Here is a 19,363-nt window from a genome sequence, read left to right as displayed (position 1 = left end):
GAATGAAGCCATTATGCCAAAGGAAAATGTCTTTGCCTTAACCTAAAAGTGTGTCAGCAACTGACTGAAATTATTCATCTTGTACAATTTTCAAGTGCCTTTGTGTACTTTTTTTAAATTCAAAAATGTTGCTGCAATATTGTCAATGTTTCATTTTAATCATTTTGGATGGATAGTGGTGTTCTTGTATCACATGTGGAAGTTGACGCCCGTTTCCATGACAACGCAATCAAAACTCTGTGGTGGCCTTCCTTAGTTCCCAAAGAAAATGATGCTTATGTAAATTTAATAAGTTGTGTGTGCAGGCCCGATGAAACCAGACAGATTTCCCAAATCATCAAATAGCGTAGCTTGGTCAGTGACTCTGGTGTCAGATATAGACACCAAAACCTTTTTTGGTGATATGATACACCAATGGGTGGCGTCAGTTTATAAAGAGTCCAGATGACACCTTTTGTGGTAGTATGATACCCCGCCAGTCAGCGAGACAGTGTGGTGGTATGACACGCCACCAGACGCCGTCAGTTAAAAAATGCTGCCTGTAACATAAAAGGAGCTGGAGAGTCCCTATGGGGTGGGTCAAAGGGGCAGAGGATAAGTCCAAACTACCCCGGACTTTCACCTGGGAGTTCAGTGTTTGCTTCCTATGTAAATGTTGAGCCAAGCCCTGATGTTTTTTTCCAAACCTAACCACATGCTTGTGTTGAACAAAGAAATAAAAATATAAATATGCTGTTGGTTAGTTTGGAAAAAGACTGAATGCATCTAACAAACTGTACATTACATTTAAAAGCTGAGGTGTATTTTGAAAAGACACAATGCATTTAACAGGCGTAAACTGACACACAGTCCCAAAACATCAACAACAGATGCAGTAGGATGCCCAGAGTGTCATATGTAGACGTGAAGGGCACTGACCAAGCATGATTAGATGATTTGGGATGAGAATGTGTTGATGAAGTGTGTAGAAATTCCAAAGAAATTTAAGCAATTTAATTGGATCATAAACAAGAAAAGCCTAAATCATGAGACAATGCTTTTGTCATGAATTAATGTTTATATTTACCTCATGTTTAATGTGAAATTGCATCATCGGCAAGAACCCATTTTGCATTTTTTCCTCTTACAGTGTTAATGTGTTATTGTTTCATAATGTGCTTTAATACAGGAAAACATATTTCCATGAAGCATTTACTTTGAAAATGTTCATGTTTAGTTTTCAAGGTGAAGCTTTTTGATAATTTGTTTAAATTTTCTCGTTGATAGTTTGGGGTGGAGGTTAAAAAAGTGGCTTACAGTTATCGACCAATAGACAGCGTGCTCCAGTCTGATCACAGCAAACCTCCACGTTAACGACTCTGCTGCGTCTGAGTGGCTTCTGTAACTTTGTCACTGTTTTGGACCGCGGTACCACTACACAGCTGAAAAAAACATCAGTCAACATCAGTACGGTTTTTTACCGCCTATAGATGACTAACATGATTAAAAGTATAGCAAAAGACTATAATGTAACTACTACTGTATTGTTTACTTTATACATTGTTGCTTTGTTTACAACAGGTGCAAAGTATCGTCACACTTTTACAGTTATTAATTCACAGCTCTAATATTCTGGGTTTGAGACATATCAGTATTAAGTTTGTCCGTCAATGTCACAGATTTCCACCTTCTCCTCCTCATTTTCCACTTCTTTTCTTTTCACCTCCCCCATGTTTTAAGATGTCTCCTGTATTTTCTCCTTCTTCTCTCCTCTTCCTGTATTCACAATTTGAGTTTCTATCTTTTGCCCACTTATCTTTGCCACATTCATCCCCTCTTTTCTCAATTGTGAACAGAATCAAACACCTTAGTTATGACTTATTGACAATAAATGAAAAATAACCATAAAGTCAGTCATTTCCATTTTCCAGGTGTTAGGTTTAAAAAACATGAATATGTGAGTGATGATAATTGATACTTATGTTGAATGTTCAAATTAAACCATTGAAACTACACTAATCTTCCATGTCTGAGTCTGAAATTAATGTTTTACTGAAAATCTTTCTTTGTGCAACAAAATCTTCCACATTATTTGTCCCAACAGTTCTGATCGAGGAACATATCAAGATCAGGTAGGCTATACTTCTTTTAAAGCAGATTGCAATGCCAGTCTTTCCCAAATATTTGGACAAAATATGTGATATTGTTTCTCTTTTTCACTTTTTTTATCCATGAGTTTGGCACTGTGATGACCGAGTGATTTACCATCAAATCAATTTGCAGTGAATTTTGAATATTGACTGAAAGTACTTTTTTTAAACTTTACATTTCTTTGATACCTTTGATTAGTTATTTGATAAGTTATTTCAGTTATTATTTTCATTGACAAAGGAAAGCTGTATTTTGTCTATAACCTGCTTCCAATGACAATCTATTGGTTGTACTAGTTTTTGGGGTTTTTTTTAGGTTTACAATGACCAAATCTACCTTGCTCTGTCTTTCTAAATACTGAGATACTGAATTGTGGAATTATTATCAGTGTAAGTGAGCCAAAGATTTAAAGGCCAAAACACATTTTGTGCATTGCATGTATGTATTAGGCCTACAATTATCTTAACAAAGTTTTACCAATTTTTATTTATCCTTTTAATCCAGTGGTAGTAGAATATTATAAGAATGCAGGTATATTTAGGCTACAGGTGGTGAGTACAAAGCTTTTCCAAAATTAAAAGCTGATCTATCAAGAATATTGAATAAGGTTACTGTCCTTTTTGGGTCAGTGGCCTGGTGGCAACAAGCTTGGAATATCCTATAATCCAAAATAATTGTTACTGAAAATAACAGTCTAATATTTTCTTTGTAATATAATTGACATTTTATGTGGTTTAAATCATGTCTGTCCCATTTTTTGTTTCCGGAAATGGGTGAAATAGCGCCCCCCTGGTTCTAACGGCCCGTAACTGTCTGTCTGTGTGGTCAAACATGGTATTGCACCCTGACTGACGTCAGCCAGGTGAAGATGATTTAACCGTCAAACAATTTGAGGCGGTCGCGCGCTACTGCGAAGCTGTGGATGGACAGGTGTGTAGTGCCAGCCGTACTCCGACCTCACAATAAGCGATAGAAAGTTTAATTTACATTATTTACAAGTTAGCTTAGGTTAGCTTACGTTAGCGCACGTTAGCTTAGGTTAGTTTACGTTAGCTTAAGTTAGCTTAGGTTAGCTTACATTAGCTTACGTTAGCTTAGGTTAGCTAGCAGCGGCGGACTTCGACAAACAAACAACAGCGGGACATGTTTTCATTTGGATCTACACATCTATGAAACTTCAAGAAAGAAAGCACTCCGGTCTTCGGTGTCATATAATGTGAGTCTCATACACTCTTGTCTCTTCTTTGCAGCCCTTTTTCTCTTGTTGGTCAAATTTGTGTAGATTTAACTCCTTGTTGCTATGCTGTTGCTGCTACATGAGCTCATATTGTGTCTTGTTTTAAAGCTGTGTGCTTGAATTGTTTGAATAATTTGCAATTTCTCCTGTGTTTAATTTCCTGGTTGTCCGGTCACCTGTTGTCTGTGTGTGGTTTGTGAGTAAGGAGAAGAAAAATGGAAGAAAATGTCTTGATTTGAAGCTGTGTTGTAGGTAATGGCATTTAATAAATGACCATTTTATTGTACTTTCTTGGTGGGCATAAGATTGTGAAAGTCATGTTTTTGATACATGCATTGGTGGTTTTAAGTTTTTGGTCTGTGATGGATGGTTTTGCTGAAAGCATTCATTTGAGATAAATTATCCTCTGAAATTATTATTTCAAAATTCTGAATTTTTTGGTGGTCAATTATTTTAGTATTAATTTGGACCTGTGTCAGAATACAAGCTTTGTTTGTATATCCCCTCTCTAAATCCTGATGGATTTGCTGGTCCATGAACGCAGTGCAGGCCAAACTCCCCATTAGTTCTTCTTTTTCAACACCAGCAGTGTGAGGAGTTTTGAGTTGCAAAGTGGATAATTGATCTCTTGATCTGGTCAGAGCTGATCAGATAGATGAACTGGAGAAGTGAGAGTTATTAGACCCAGCGTTAATCGTCTCAAGTTTCACTTCCTCTGCTCATGCTGTTCTTTTGCTCCCTCTGTGCCGAGAGTGCACAGTGTGCTTTGAGAGTGTACTGAATGAATAACTGAACTGTGTGTATATTCCAACAGCGCTCTTAATGAACAGTCCAGCTCCAAAGATATAAAATCAATACATTGCAGCAGATTTTTTAATTGTGGCAGGTGCCACAAATAAATGAATATGTGGGAAACCCTGACTAACATATTTTTGTATGCTATGAAAATACTTAAGAGATGTGTTTAAGTCATATATCTATGGTGATATATGCATTGTTGTTGTTTTTTTGTGAACATAATACTGTTGTAGACAATTGAACTAATTGAATCTTATATGATTTGTTGTATTTTGCCAGTGTAACCCTTGTGGTTGAAATGGGCTAAAAGAGTGTGCCATCTGTTAAACACTAATTTCATACTCTTAATTAATCTGGCTTACCCTGATAACTAGACATGCTTCTTCGTTAGCTTTTGCAGCAGTGATGTGCTGTGATGTGATGCGATGTAGTACCAAGGTTTCTGCTGACACAAAGAGCAGATGGAGAGAAAGCAAAGAAATTGGTGAGAGCAGCAGCCTCTGTAGTGGTGAATGAAGACATAATTTTAATCCAAGCAGAACTCAAGTTTCCCCTTTGTCATTGTCTGTAAATATTACTTTTTTTTATTTGTCTGCTTGTTTATATGAAAAAATTCTATTTTCGTTTAATCTCAAATCAGATTAATAGTGCTCCTAATGATCAGTCCAGCTACAAAAAATATAAAATTGATATTTGGTGGCAGGTGTTTAACCCTGGCCAAGTAAGGAATTTAAGATACTTTACATCAAGGCTTTAGGATCCATATAAGAAATATGATTGTGCTGTAATTATACAGTACAGATGAGGAAACATGTAAACTGTTCATACAAATGGATGGTTAAAGTCAATGTTTCTGTTGAGGTCTGTTGCAGCTCTTTTGGGGTCAGGTTACGTATAAGGTACTTTGAATATTTAGTTGCAGTGGTTGTCAGAGGTTCAGAAATGACCAGCCACCCCCTGCATCTGTCAGGGTAGCTGCTGTAGGTGTTATTTTTATCAGATAACCCAGTAAAACACTAGAATAACCCTGTGATGAACATGTCAGCATCAGTGGACCAAGAAAGTACAAGAGTCAAAACCACATGGCTGTTATCATCAAACCATCTGCTTCCCACCACAAGATGGCAGCAGTGTGCAGACAGAAGTGGGTATTGCAGATCCAAAGTTCACAGACTGTATTTAATAATAAGATTCATGTATTATTCACAAGCAACTACTGTAAAATGTATATTTCAGCATAACTTGGCCAGTGGTAATCAAGTGCACATGCTGGAGGACATACATGAGTCTCCACTGTCTTACTGCACATGTAATCCATAAAGGAATGAATCTGTAATGTGTGGATGCATAGAGTTCTTTATTATTAAAGTAATTAAAATGCAAAATTATATACGATCATTTAGACAAACTTAATGACATCTCAGCAGAGTGAGCTTGATTGGTGTGACATTTAATCCGTGAAGATTCATTTACAATAAAACCAAAAGTCTCTTCTCTACACTGGAAGGCTTTGATTTAAGGCTTAGATAAGAGAAGAATGCTTTCGTTTATGTATATTTTTTTATCAGTTGATCTAAAAAGTTAATTCAGGTACGATATGCGGACATGGTACGGTAAACTCATTTTTCTTGTGCAGACTGTGAAAATAACCAGTGATAAATCTCACGTGGTTCACTCTGAATATTAGCGTTTAGAGTTCCAAAAATGTGTAAGCATTTAACTTTATTACACATACAACATTCTCGACCTCAGGAAAAGTATATGTTACACATAAAAGTTTTTCTCTGGGCTTTCCTTTACTTCTCACAGTCTTAATCAATCTGTTTGCTCATGTTGAAAATACAAGCAGCACCTTCCTGAAGAGGGGATAATGCCCAAAACATCACACGTGTGGACGTAATCAAATACATTTTTATGGGAGCATGCACTAGTGTGCGAACTCTTCTGTTCTTCGCACCTTTTAATTTCTTGCAATTAACAAGACATTTCTTGCCAAGTTGATCATTGCAACACCCCAACATGTTTTTGAAAGAAATCAAACCAATATGTTTGGTTTCAAAGGGTTAAATGATTATGCAAGGCGTCTAAACGCAGCACAGGAAAACTGATGTCCATCTAGGTTTTAAAGGGTTAAAAAGATTCTTTGTCACAACAACAGTTCTGTATGCTCAGACTTAATCCTCTTCATTTCACCTCAGTGATTTCCCGCTGCACAGAAAAAAAATCTTTACAGTATGTTTGCCTCACAGGATCCGGGCTGCATTACTTGAAGCGTAACAATGAGTCTAACAGCCTTTCTAAACCAAGGGTAGAAAAAGGCATAAATCACAGGGTTGAGACAGGAGTTAAAATACATCAGAAAACTCATAAAGGCTTCTGCTGAGGAGCCGATCATTATTGTGCCACCTGTGAGAGCGAGACAGTAATATGGACAGTAACACATCAGAAACACGGCCACGACAATACCAAGAGTCCTGGCTGCTTTCAGCTCAGACCTCTTATCTGTTACAGTCCGTGAACGCTGCAGTGTGACAGCTGTGATGTGGGAGCGCAGGGCCCGAGCTTGAGAGACAGCCACCACAAACACCCTCATGTACAGAATTATGATGATGGAAATGGGTATAATAAAATTCAAAACAAGATCCACATCACCTGCAATGTCAACCACACATTCTCCATAGCAAGAGTTGTACGTGCCTGGCTTTTTCAGGTGATCATATAAAATAACAATGCTAACAAGAAGAGAGCAGATCCAGCACAGACTTATGGCTAATCGGACTCTCTTAAAAGTGACTTTGTTGGGGTAATGCAGAGGGTAACAAATAGCCACGTAGCGGTCGACTGATATGAGCACCATGCTTTCTACTGAGGCAGAGACAATGATGAAGGGTAAAAGATAATAGACAGCACAAATGAGATCACCCAAAAACCAGCAGGTCTCAGCTAAGATGATTTCAGCCGGCATCACTATGAGGCCCACGAGAAAGTCTGAGACAGCCAGGGAAAGGAGGAGGAGGTTGGTGGTGGTGTGGAGCTGCCTGCAGTGAGAGAAAACCATTACTATGAATAATAACATTAAGACAGTGATTGAATAGTAAGTGCAGAGTAGTCTGCTGCTGCTGTCCACACACAAAAGTCTAAATAATAAACATCTATCAGCTGTCTCACAGCTACTTCTTCTTCCTGTAAAAATAACTGTAACCGGCTATTAGCAGTGCTAAAGGTGCGTATCTCTGCCTGAAGTGGGAGATGGAGATGATGACCAGCAGGTTGAGAGCTGTAGTGAACACAGAGATGAGGGACAGAAAATAGAAGAGCGTAACGCCAGTGTGAGGACGCCTTGGCTTCCTGCAGGAGCTGTTGAGGAGTTGTGGAAAGCAGAGTTCATCTCCTTCCAGCGTCTCCATCGTCAGAGAGGAAGGAGATGAGATGCTGCTGAGCTCTGGCAGCAATCTGACCAAACTTTGTTTCATACAGCTGATTTATCTCCTCTCACTCCCCCACCACCCGCCTCTGCTGCTTCTCAGGACGTATGGACATTGACCTTCCTATTCCCTCGTCACTCCTTACTCAGTCTCGTGATTTCAAACTTTGGGGATGTTTACACGGCAACAGTTCTTGCATGAAAAGTCCTACTTTTGTTGCGGTTTCACACGACAGGGAGCCTGAAACTTTTGAAGCGAGGTTCCAGAGTATCATCTTTTGAGAGCTCAACCCCCCTCTGTCGCTGTGTACGCTGGTGATGTGTGGATCCTGTAAAAATGGTGGCATCATGGCTGCACTTTTAGGCATGTGGTGTTCTTCTATAGAGTATCATTACAAAGTTTCACTGCTAACTACACCCCTGGCATGCATACTGCAGCATTTTTGGTTGTTTTGTGGATCAGTGTACATAAGGATTGTTCTCACAATGTTATAATAATGCCAATTTTTGTTTAAAAATGCAAAGGAAAGACTTTTCGGTTTTTAGTAGAGTTGTTTTCATCTAAATGTAGCCATGGTTTGGTTGTGTTGGGAGCTTGTGGTAGAACACTGCACAGGCTGGAAATTTCAACCTGAGCATGAACCAACCAGATACATCAATCTAGTCCTTGTCTATGGGAACGTTAAGCAAGAAACCCGGCCACAGACAGTATTTTTATGCCTCCCTGCCGACCATAGCTGCGGCCAGAGGCATTATGTTTTCAGGTTGTCCCTCTATAATCCTTCAATATGTCTGTTTATCTGTTCGTCTGTTCAGCACATCCTTGTGAATGAAATCTGAAGATTACTTTGACAGGATTTCTTTGAATTTAGCACAAACATCCACTTGGACTGAAGTAGGGCTGTGTGATATGATGAAATATATCATCTGGCGATAAAAAAACATCTGTTGTTTCACATGATGCTTTATCGTTTATTTCATTTATAACAATGTTTTATATACCTTTACTTTATACTCTGTATAAACTATATACTATATACTTTATTTAACCATATACTTTACTTTTTTTAACATAAGTAGTACTTTAGAGGAGATTTCAAAATATTTAGATGTATATCGTGTATCAAGATATGGAATAAGAATATTGTGATATTATTTTTAAGCCATATCGCCCAGCTCTAGACTCAAGGATGAACAGATTAGGTTTTGTTGAGATGTTGCGTTCACAAAATGTTGCATCCTCTCATTTTCATGATCGTAATATCTGAAGATGACCTTGAGACAGTTTCCTCAAATTTGGCACAAGCGTCCTCTTGGACTCAAGAATGAACTGAGTAGTATCTGGTGGTTGAAGGTCAAAGGTGACGGTTACCTCATAAAACATGTTTTTGGGCATAACTCAAGAATTCATACTCTCAAATTTTCCACAAATGTCTCTTTCTATATCATGATGAAGTTTTGATATTATGTATATAGGAGGTCAAAGGTCACCTGTCATCATTCTTCTTCGAGTTCTGGGAAAAGACTTTTCTGGCCTTTACTCAACATCGTATCCCAGGAACTGAATTAGACACTAATCTTGGGTGCTCACCCTGAAACTGTGCTGATTGAGATCCTCTGTGCTGCCCTTTAGTTCCTGTGGGTCAAACACACACACGTGGGATTAGTAAATCATAATAAAATTATTTCCATCTCAATGTTTTGTGGATTGTTTTAATATAGAAAGGAAAAAGACTAGATATCCTTAAAACTGTTGTGCATATTTTTCCCCTGTAAATTTTCTAATTTAATTAATATTATAAGGGCCAGTTTGAAGGATTTCGGGGGCCTGATCTGGCCTGCTGCATGTAATGGCAATTAGTCTCTTCCTCTATGTGCTGCACCGGCACACTCCAGAGCTTCTTTTTTTGTGATTTTGGAGTTGTTAACTGGATCTGTGTATTGATTTCTGGGTTATTGATAATCCGTTAATGTTCTGCAGAAACAGACTATTTGGTTTCTTGTTGGGTTGAACTTGGTGAGGCTGCTGATTTTAGTTCTGGTTGTTGAGCGCTCATCCGGTCATGAGCCGGTGCTAGATTTTGAGGTGCATAGAGTTATTTTCTTCATAACACAGTTGGTTTAACTTGTTTTCTGCTGTTGGTTAGCACCATGCAGCAAAGGGAACAAAACAGTGAAGAAGCCATGGCAGCTGGAACCGAGCTGGCAGTGACCAGTGGAATTGTCCCTCCTGGCTTCCTTTCAGTCAAGATACCAGAAAAGATATCATAAATGGTTGAGATATCATAAATTGGTAGAGATGGTTGGTTACTCATCTCGTATTGTGCCTAAATTCAGAGGATCATAACATGTTTGTTATGCAGCTGATCTCCAGATGCTCTGAGTTGAAATGAGACCAAACTTTTTTTAAGGATGTCAATTTTGAGCCACAACAAAGCCCAAAATGTGGCCGGCAGCAGACGATGTAAGACTTTCTGTTTTTAGCAGATTTGATTTGTAAAAAATTGCAGCCACTGCTGGCGAGGTATGAGGAGTGAGGAGTCGGCAGTCATTGATGGTTTAAAGCAGTTAGTTAAATATGCTTATCAACAATTGTGAATCACCACAACCACGAGAAGCCCTTGAGCATGCAGTCATGCATGTTCACAAATATATTAGGCCGATTCCTCCAGAAGTGTTTTAGATTAGCTGCACACAGACAAACACGACCAAACACAGAATAATAGTGACTTTTAGACTAGATTCTGACACAGAGGGACTCTCTTCAAGACCTCAGGAAGAAGCACACACCTTCAGGCCCACTTCATGTCTATTTTTATTTTTTTCTCAGCAAAACAGATTGATGAGCACAGATTGACAGATTGAAATTTGTGTGCTAACTTACAGAAACTTACAAAAAACATACAAAAAATATCTATGTTTACACTTGATGATTCTACTATATACTATCATATTTTGTATTTTATTGTATTGTATTCTGTTCTATCATATTATATTATATCATTGGTTTCCCTAGCAATGATTGCATCATGTTTTTATTTTGGAGCATTTATTTTCTTAACACCTCTGATTGCTGTGGTGCATCAGAGTTTGAGTGAGGTGTGAAAAGACTCCTTAGTCAGAGACATACTGAGCCATTAAGGACACCTAATGACCTGCACTCTGTGAGCTTTTCAGTGTCTAGAGACAAATTAAATGTGAGCGATCTTAATGACATGATGTGTGTGCGTCCATGAGTGTGTGTGATATGTTTTGTGGAACTTATTGGTACTTTTCACAGTTCACAGGAAAGATCCTGGGTTAATGTTCAGTAAATTCGTATTTTTCTAAATTAAAATAGATACTGATCTAAACAATATGGCTAAAAGTGCATAGGCACCCGTGTTCAACCCTGTCCATGATTTGGATTAAGTACTTTAGATCCAGTTTAATGCCACAGCATATGAACTATATTTTATACTAAAAAAGTTGACTCAGTAGGGTTCAGATCTCCTCCAGATGGCCACGTTTGCATGTACTAATACTTGACTGCAGTTTTTCTTAAACGGTAAATGCCATTTTTTTTTCTCCCCTTTGACCAACTTAACATGATTGCAGTGCGATTTCCCATCCCGCCGTGTTTTTGTGCAAAGAAGTCAAAGCAAAGTTCAAGTTCAAGTTCAAAGCAAATTCAATAACTGATTCAGCAGTGTGCAGAGACCTCATTGTCACTGTGTTCGCCATACAGGTAAATATGCTTTCTATTACATTATTCACCTTGTTTACATTGTATTTAAGAGAAACTTGCTGGAAAACAAAACACATAATTAATTTCTTATTCTGTTTCAGCTGAAAGGACTAGACAAACAGGAAAAGGAAGAAAAAAGACCTGTTAACTGTTCTACATTACACTTAAAGGTTTGTTTTGCCTTTTATATTTTGCATTTTGGCTTCACAAATTTATCTAGAGTTTTGCAACATATGAAAACTTAATTCATGATCCATTATTTTTAGCAGTGGTTTTATATTTCATAATATTTCTATGGATTTCTCTAAAGCTCTTTAAAAGCTTTTGTTACGATTATGTAGGCAATTATTAACTTGTGAGCATAAATATGTATGTTTTTATGGACCTTAAGGAGTTCATACATTTTATTATTTTAATCATCTTGATTACACTGATGAATTATAATATAGCTTCATCATATTTTACTCACACAAAGGTTTTAAAAGTGACAAGCTCATCATAATGTCAACATTCAGTTAATACACCCACAGTTTCATCTAACGTATGCTTTTTCATATGGAAAAAAAAGTAATTTTAGCTTAAATGTTGCAGACTTCTTTGCTGGCATAAATTCTCGAACAGAACATTTTCCTATTTTTTTTCTTCAGCAGGGAATCATGAGGATCCCATTTGCCTGCTTGCTGCTGCTTTCTGCCACTGTGCTCTGTCAGGATGCATTTGTCTCTGAACGTTACAGGAAGTTCATAAAGCAGCATATTAATGGGCAAATGAGTGCAAACAGATGTGACGGTGTGATACAAAGAAACGGCATCACCAAAACTGACAGCAACGAGTGCAAGGAGACCAATACCTTCATCCGAGCCACTACTAACATCGTCAGAGCCATTTGTGGTCAGGCAGGAGAGCCGTATGGTGACATGACCAGAAGTCTCCAACCCTTCGACATCGTTGTCTGTACACTGAGAAACAACGGGGCCAGGCATCCTCACTGTCAGTACCGAGGTCAAGCTCGCACCAGGAGAATTGCAATTAGATGTGAACAAGGCTTTCCTGTGCACTATGACAGAGACATAGTAGTCTTTGACAACTGATTAAACGGCAGCTGTGTACTTCTGTCTCTTGTTAAATAAAAAAAGACATCTTATAGTTGTCTATTTAATACAGTTGTGTGCATTAAATGACAGTGAAGCTCTGAATAACTTTGGAAGTTTATTAATGTTTACGTCGGTCACTGATGTTTTTCTATAAAGTGGTAGAAAGGGGGGTTGTCATTATTTGATGTCTGATCATATTTGCATTAGGCAAGGCAGCTTTATTTGTATAGCAGATTTCATACAACAGTGCTTTACAAATCATTAAAATATAAAACATATTAAAGGAGAGAGACCTAAAATAACAGTAAAGAAAAAAGATATAAAAGGTCAATGTAATTACCATATGATTTACAATTTTGAAAAATCATTGAAAATAGTAAAACAGGTGCAAAGTTAAAATGATTATTTAGAATTATTGAAAATCCAATTTAAAAATAGTTTGTGGTCATTACTGGGTGCAGTAAGCAGTGTAAAACAAAAGACGTTTTTAGCTTGGACTTAAAAGTGTTCAGAGTTGGGTTTGTCTTGTATCATCTGGGAGGTTATTCCAGGTTTGTGCTGCATGATAACAAAACGCTGCCAAACCATGTAGTTTTCTAACTCTTCAGAGGAATGTTTACAGTCCACTGGGTTCAAGGCCTCCCCAAAATCAAAACTGAACTATATAAAACAAATATTTAAACAGTCTGAATGAACCCTCTGCCTTTAGCATGTGCTTCCTGCCAAAAGATGGCAGCAATATGAGTTGATGGAAGAGTTGGTGTTTGTTAAAAAGACAGCAAAGTCCAGAAAGACACTGCCAGAGTCAACAGGGATATGGAAAGATAATAATGTTTAATCCAAACTACTGCTGCTGCACCTGGGGTGTATATTCCTGTGCATCCTAGTACCATCAAAATATAACATTGTCTCCTGTGGTGCTTGATCTACTAATCCACCACATTTTCCTTTGTGTGTGTGTGTGTGTGTGTGTGTGTTGCTCACACTGTGTCACCTGACTTTCAGAGAATATTAGACTGACTAGTACTAGGCCTAATCATTACCTCTCTACCTAACCCTTGATGTCTTTGACTTTAACATATTGACATGGCAAGTATTTGCCAATCACAGCACACAAATCCATAATAATGCATGGTAGGACTTGGTGTAAATAGCTAAAAAGCTGCAGTGTGTGACTTTTTAGAAAATGTTATTGCCTGAGAATGGCAACCTAGTAAATATGACAAACTAAACATTTCAGGGATGGACTCGGTTTGTCTGTATGCTCGATTGAAGCATTCAGTAAAAGATACCCTCAAACAAAACCCTCATTGTTTGAGCATTAAGTCTATTTATATTGAAACGACATGAATGTTTATAGCCCATTGGGTTCAAGGCTTCTCCAAGATCAAACACTGAACCAGCCAACAAACATTTTGATTTGTATTCCTACCAGACGATGGCAGCAGAGTGAGGAGAGAGAAAGAAGGCTGTTAGTGTCTTACACTGAATTGAAAGGATATGCAGATATCCACGCTGGAAGGCCACAAATTTAACTACCAAAGTCAGTATAGAGATGAGAGGTAGTACATACAAATGTACTGCTACATCTGCAATTATGGAAAAATTACCTACTTACTTAATTACTAATTAAAGCAAATGAAGTGAACAGTGCACATTGTTTGTTCACCCTGAATGTTCACTTTTTTTACTTTTAGTTAAACTAAAGGGAATAAGAGAGTGATGTGTTAATTAAAAAACACAAATTTATACAAATGGACAATTTTTTAATTACAGTCAGATCTTGTCACACATCTTCAGCCTATTTTGGATGTTTTCTACTAAGCCTGAACTTTCACCTTGTTTGACCTTCAGTCCACACAGTCAATAAGATGACAACTCGGCGTGACGTAACCTGACTCATGATGAATAAAAAGCTCATTCTCTGTGTTTCAGAATGTCTTCTCTGCCCTCTGCTCTGAAGGAAGATACATTTTCAGTTTTGTAAAAGTGAAACTCATTAACTGACAAATCAGGCTTGTTTTGTAAAAAGCCCGAGGTGCATCACCATTGTGTGAAATCTCATTAATAATATGACAGTCTCTACTTCGACAGTGTTTAGGAACAACAGTGCAAATATCCTGTGATTAAAACTAAAAATAAATGACACCACATAGGCCAATAAAATTTGTTATTTTTGTTAATTAATATATTTATTTAGGTGATATTTATCTGCTTCTAAAAAGGATTGGATATTTACACCACAGAGGAGAATAATAGCAGACAGTGGTCTGGAAATGAGTCAAATGTAATGTGTTTGAAATGAATTACTATTCAGGTTAGATTTATATTCTAGCCAGAGGATTAAAATGTTGCCGTTTTTGATTTGATATATTTATCTTGAATGTGTAAAAAAGAAAATGGAGAAATGATTATACAAACAAGCAGACAAAAAGAGTATAAAGAGAAAAGAGAATATTTACAGAAAATCGAAAACATAAAGCAAAAGAAATGGCCGAACACATGATGATTTGGCTTGCGTATTCGAAAAGGAAAGCTGTTGTTGCTGTGCTGTTGTTCCTTTCCAACTACACTTCTGTGTGTGTTAATTATAGCACTGATAAACACAATGTCAAAACCACACTGCTGGTGCCGTCATTATTGCAGACTTTGGTTGAAAACATCTTTGCTTTGGTGGAAACCAACATGATGATGGACCAATCAGATTGTTATGGAACTGTTCCCTCCCATTTCACTGTTTCCTCTCATTTGACAGAGTTGCAATACAATTAATCATCCTGCAGCAGGATCTGAATTAAGTGCTGTCTCAAGTGGATTAACCAGAAAATGCTGATCATAACTTGCGTAGCTCTCGTGTTCACAATCGGGCGTAAGTATTCATAAAAAAAATTCAGTTTCACTTCTGTTATGTTTCAATTTTTGTCACCTTCTTATGGTAGCTGTAATGTAACGTATTTGTTCTTTTAGGATGCACGGACGAGCAAAGCTTTCTGACTAAGACTGTTTTTGTTGGAGAAGATGTGACTCTAACATGTAGCCGCCGGGCTAATTCAGCAGGATACTTATTTTGGAATAGAGTTGTTGCTGGAAACTTTCCTGAAGTCTTAGGAGCAACTTATACCTTTGACAACGCCGTCGTTAATAAAACTCCACATTTTACAACAAAACAAGAGCCTGGAACTTTTGTTTTACATATTACTAAAACACAGCTGAGTGATGCTGCATTTTACTACTGCCAGCAAGTAGTTGAACTAAAAACAACATTTCTGATTAAAACCCTCCTGATAGTCAAAGGTAAGTAGAGAAATATTCACTTTGTTTAAACCAAACATTCAATTTCCAACTTAAGTTTGGATTAATTTGCTTTTCTGTCTTGCATTCAGTGCTAATAAATATCTATCTAATATCGATGATATATTTTGGTAATTTATACAGATGTTATGTCAAAACATACAGAAATTTGTCTAGCAAACAAAATATTTTTTACATGGAAAGTTAGTGTCAACTTTTTGTTTAGTACTAAAGTACTAAACATTTGCGAGTACTAAATTTTTTTCATATCATGGAAATAAATTTTAAAAATACTGTTTTTTCTGAAATCACAGGTCCAGAACTAGATATCACAGCCGTCACTCAAAACATTTCAACTGATCCAGTCCGTCCAGGAGACTCAGTGACTCTGCAGTGTTCAGTCGTCTCTGACTCTGAGAAGAAAACATGTCCACGAGGACACAGTGTGTTCTGGTTCAGAGTCGGATCTGATGAATCTCAACCGAGTTTTATTTCCTCTAATGGAAACAGTTTCAACTGTAAGAAGAGTCCCAAGTCTCTGTCTCCACAGAAATGTATCAACAGTTTCTCTAAAAACCTCAACACTTCTGCTGCTGGGACTTATTACTGTGCTGTGGTCACATGTGGGGAGATATTTTTTGGAAATGGAACAAAACTGAAAGATGAAGGTAACCCACATTTTGCACATTTACCCTATTAGAAGTAAAGATTTTACATTTATAATTTTTTAGCTAGCCAAAATGTAAGATTAATGCTATTCTTTTACTCCTCATTAACTTTTGCCACCTGTTCTCGCCTTTATTATTCCAGCCTCCAACATGTTGTCTGCCGATTGTCAGAGGGTCAATACGATTCTGTGTCTGTCGTTTGCTGCTTTGGCTATAAGTTTGATTGTTATAGCCTTACTGATTTACACCATCAAGAAAAAGAAGTGCAATTGTTGTAACGGTAATAAAACTTACTTCCATTTATCACACTTTTACTCAGCGACTTTTATTTAATTAACATTACTGCCATGTCTCTCAGGTTAATCTGTAATTCATTTCCAAAATGAAATGAAATCATCATTACATGCTGATTGTTATTCATGGTTTGTCTTGTCTCATCCAGCTGTTGTCCTACAAACAAATGCAGCAACAACCACTGGTGATCATCAAAATCAGCAGGTAAGTCATTTTAAAGATACGATGTTTGGTTGGTACATTTCTGGTCACAGTTCCCATCTAATAATCATTTAATTTCTACAGACAGATGAAAGCTCGTTGGTTTATTCTGTGGTAAACTTCACCAGAGTGAAACCCGGCAGGCGTTTAAGTGAAGAAGCAAACGCGGTCCAGGGAGAAAGAATCTACGCTGATGTCAGGGTTTTGGGATAGGAACGGCAACATCTACACAAAAGGTCATAACTGCAGATTGTTTAATGCTTGAATGCTGCTCTGTGTGGGAGATGTTAGCGGCATGTTATGTGGCAAATGTTTTCCCTTTAGTGACATAATAATGTCAGTTATTGTATATACTAACCAGATCTTTATGTCTATTGACTTTTATTTTATTTTTGTTTTATCTTACAGATAAGTTAACTTAGAGTACAGTATACAGAATATATGACAGGCCCACTGATGAGCTTTTTTTGGAAGGTCAATGTTAAATGTGTGATTAAATGTTTTGGAATATACTGGTTGACTGCAATTAATACTTCACATTTTTGTCAAGTGCATTATTCTGAAATGAGTACTTCTAATATATTTTAATGCTAATACTTTTGTACCTTTCACTGAAAGCAGGGCTTTTACTTGATACAAAGTATTTAAACACTGTAATCTTGTGGTATTTGAGTACTTCTACCTCTAATGCAAAAGCCACGACAATTTCTAAAATAGCCACAGGGGCTTTTACACCCAGTCTGACTGGTGTGGTTTAATGCAACTCTGTGGTCAGGTGAGTTCATATACCTACAAAACAAAATAGGTCAGTTGATACTGCCTAAAAAAATGACTCATATTTTCATCTTGTCCCCTAATAGCAGGACATCGTGCTCAAGAAGTCCTCTTACAAAAACAATCACCTTTGTCATTAAAGTTAAAGTAAGTCCACTACAATCACTTGGTTAGATGAAGTCCTTTATTTATTTTATGATATTTGTTTTGTGAGGAAAGGTAGATGATGAGCACAAAAATAACACCTTAACCTTCCCCAGAGTCTGTCATGTTTCTTCAGAAGCAGAGAGCAGACAAACCAAACACTGGCTCCATATAGGGCCATTTGTGTTTTTCCATCAGCCAACGTTCTCCTAAACACTTGGCACAAGAGAAAAGTTACATTTGGTTGAATCTGCAACCTCCACGGTAGATATCTTTGAATCCTACATGCTGGACCTTTCATTGAATGATGTGTTCCTATACTTACATTCAAAAACTGAACGATAAATATGTCTGACTTTGTGAAACCATGATGAACACAGAATGAGTAAAGCCCTTCCTTTCATCCATTTTTTTGTCAGACTGGTACGTTATGGTAAGTTACTGTCACACTTTCTGTCTCTGTCCACCAAGTTATTTTTGTCCTTTCCTCTGAAAATGTCCTTCAACAATAACGTTTTTAAAACCAGAGCTCCACTAAGTGATTCAAAATGATTTTGGGGAAACTTGATGTGTGCTGTGGCCATGTGATTTAGGTCCCTCAGTTGTTTTCATCATTACCCATAAAACGCGGTTTGGGTGCTGCTTAATTATATGCATGACAGGAAATGCGGCTGTAGTCATAATGAAAGAACAAATAAGTAAGTAATAGGTCTTTTGCATCATCGAGCAGCTCTCTTAACCTAGAATTAGAGACCACAATACAGGAAACCTCTATGTTAGGCCCGTATCTAGGTATGAAAATGGTGGTAAAAGCAGATAAGTGTCCCTTTTTTCCTATTGCTGATGTTGTTTGACCATTTGAACTGTTGTCTAAGTGTTTCTAAACATGGGTAAGAACTTTAGTGAACATCTGTGCAGAAAACACAGTGGTTCTTTTCTGTGCCACATTGCTGATGTCAGTGTGACAAAGAGGTTTTTCAGTGTGCCTCCACTACACAACGCAATATGTGAGAGCTACACGAAACTATGATGATTCATTGTGTTTTCCAACCACTAATACTGACACCTACAACAGCAGTGATATTTAGGGGGGAGAAAATCATCATCAATTCTGTTCACACTAATATAACATGAAACATGGTGGGTGTGAAGAACAGAATGACCTGTAGGGGGCACTAAAAGAACTTATTGCCCTTGTTTTTGACAGTAATCTGCATTGCTGTAATTTTGGTGTTGTCATGTATCTACATGAATTCGCAAGACAGATGTCAAGCCAAAATGAACAAAAAAACTAAACCCCTAAAGGATGCAGAGTTACACTGTCAAAAACTCATTCCTATGACCTTACACCAGGGGTGGATTATTGCTTTGTAGACATAACGCATCTTTTTGTGGCTTTGTGTCTCATTGTTGTCTCTGAGGTAATTCAGTGTCCGTTTTTTAGGTCATTTTGTATCTCTTTGTGTTTATTTTGTCTCGTTTTTAGTTATTCAGTGTTTCATTGCAGTTCCTTTGCATCTGTTTGTGGTTATTTTGAATCTCTTATGGTCAGTATGTAATAATTTGAGTAACATTTTTCAG

The 19,363-nt window shown here is 37.4% G+C and overlaps 3 protein-coding genes across 4 annotated transcripts; 2 read left to right on the top strand and 1 right to left on the bottom strand.

Moving 5' to 3' along the window:
- The first annotated feature begins 3,284 nt into the window (after positions 1-3,284).
- Positions 3,285-12,460, top strand: LOC121948030 (ribonuclease-like 3). Of its 2 annotated transcripts, none has more exons than XM_042493270.1 (4): positions 3,285-3,346; positions 11,187-11,316; positions 11,418-11,486; positions 11,967-12,460. In XM_042493270.1, the coding sequence occupies exons 1-4, from the start codon at positions 3,300-3,302 to the stop codon at positions 12,405-12,407; spliced, it is 687 nt and encodes a 228-aa protein (XP_042349204.1). In that variant the 5' UTR covers positions 3,285-3,299; the 3' UTR covers positions 12,408-12,460. The 2 variants fall into 2 exon arrangements, with proteins under 2 accessions (XP_042349204.1, XP_042349203.1); XM_042493269.1 differs by having other exon boundaries at positions 11,964-12,460.
- LOC121948027 (trace amine-associated receptor 13c-like) lies at positions 6,393-7,572 on the bottom strand. The gene is made up of 2 exons (XM_042493264.1): positions 7,403-7,572; positions 6,393-7,203 (listed from the first exon to the last, which is right to left on the bottom strand). The coding sequence occupies exons 1-2, from the start codon at positions 7,570-7,572 to the stop codon at positions 6,393-6,395; spliced, it is 981 nt and encodes a 326-aa protein (XP_042349198.1).
- Positions 12,461-15,192: 2,732 nt separating the features above from the next.
- On the top strand, positions 15,193-16,805 carry LOC121948029. The gene is made up of 3 exons (XM_042493268.1): positions 15,193-15,279; positions 15,378-15,704; positions 16,016-16,805. Exons 1-3 carry the CDS (start codon positions 15,237-15,239, stop codon positions 16,399-16,401), a joined length of 756 nt encoding a protein of 251 aa, XP_042349202.1. The 5' UTR covers positions 15,193-15,236; the 3' UTR covers positions 16,402-16,805.
- Positions 16,806-19,363: the final 2,558 nt, after the last annotated feature.

This window comes from Plectropomus leopardus, chromosome 9 (assembly GCF_008729295.1).
Source record: "Plectropomus leopardus isolate mb chromosome 9, YSFRI_Pleo_2.0, whole genome shotgun sequence".
NCBI classification, from domain to species: Eukaryota; Metazoa; Chordata; class Actinopteri; order Perciformes; family Serranidae; genus Plectropomus; species Plectropomus leopardus.
The sequence above is the reverse complement of the archived record's forward strand: the minus strand, read 5'-3'. Positions and strand labels throughout refer to the sequence as shown.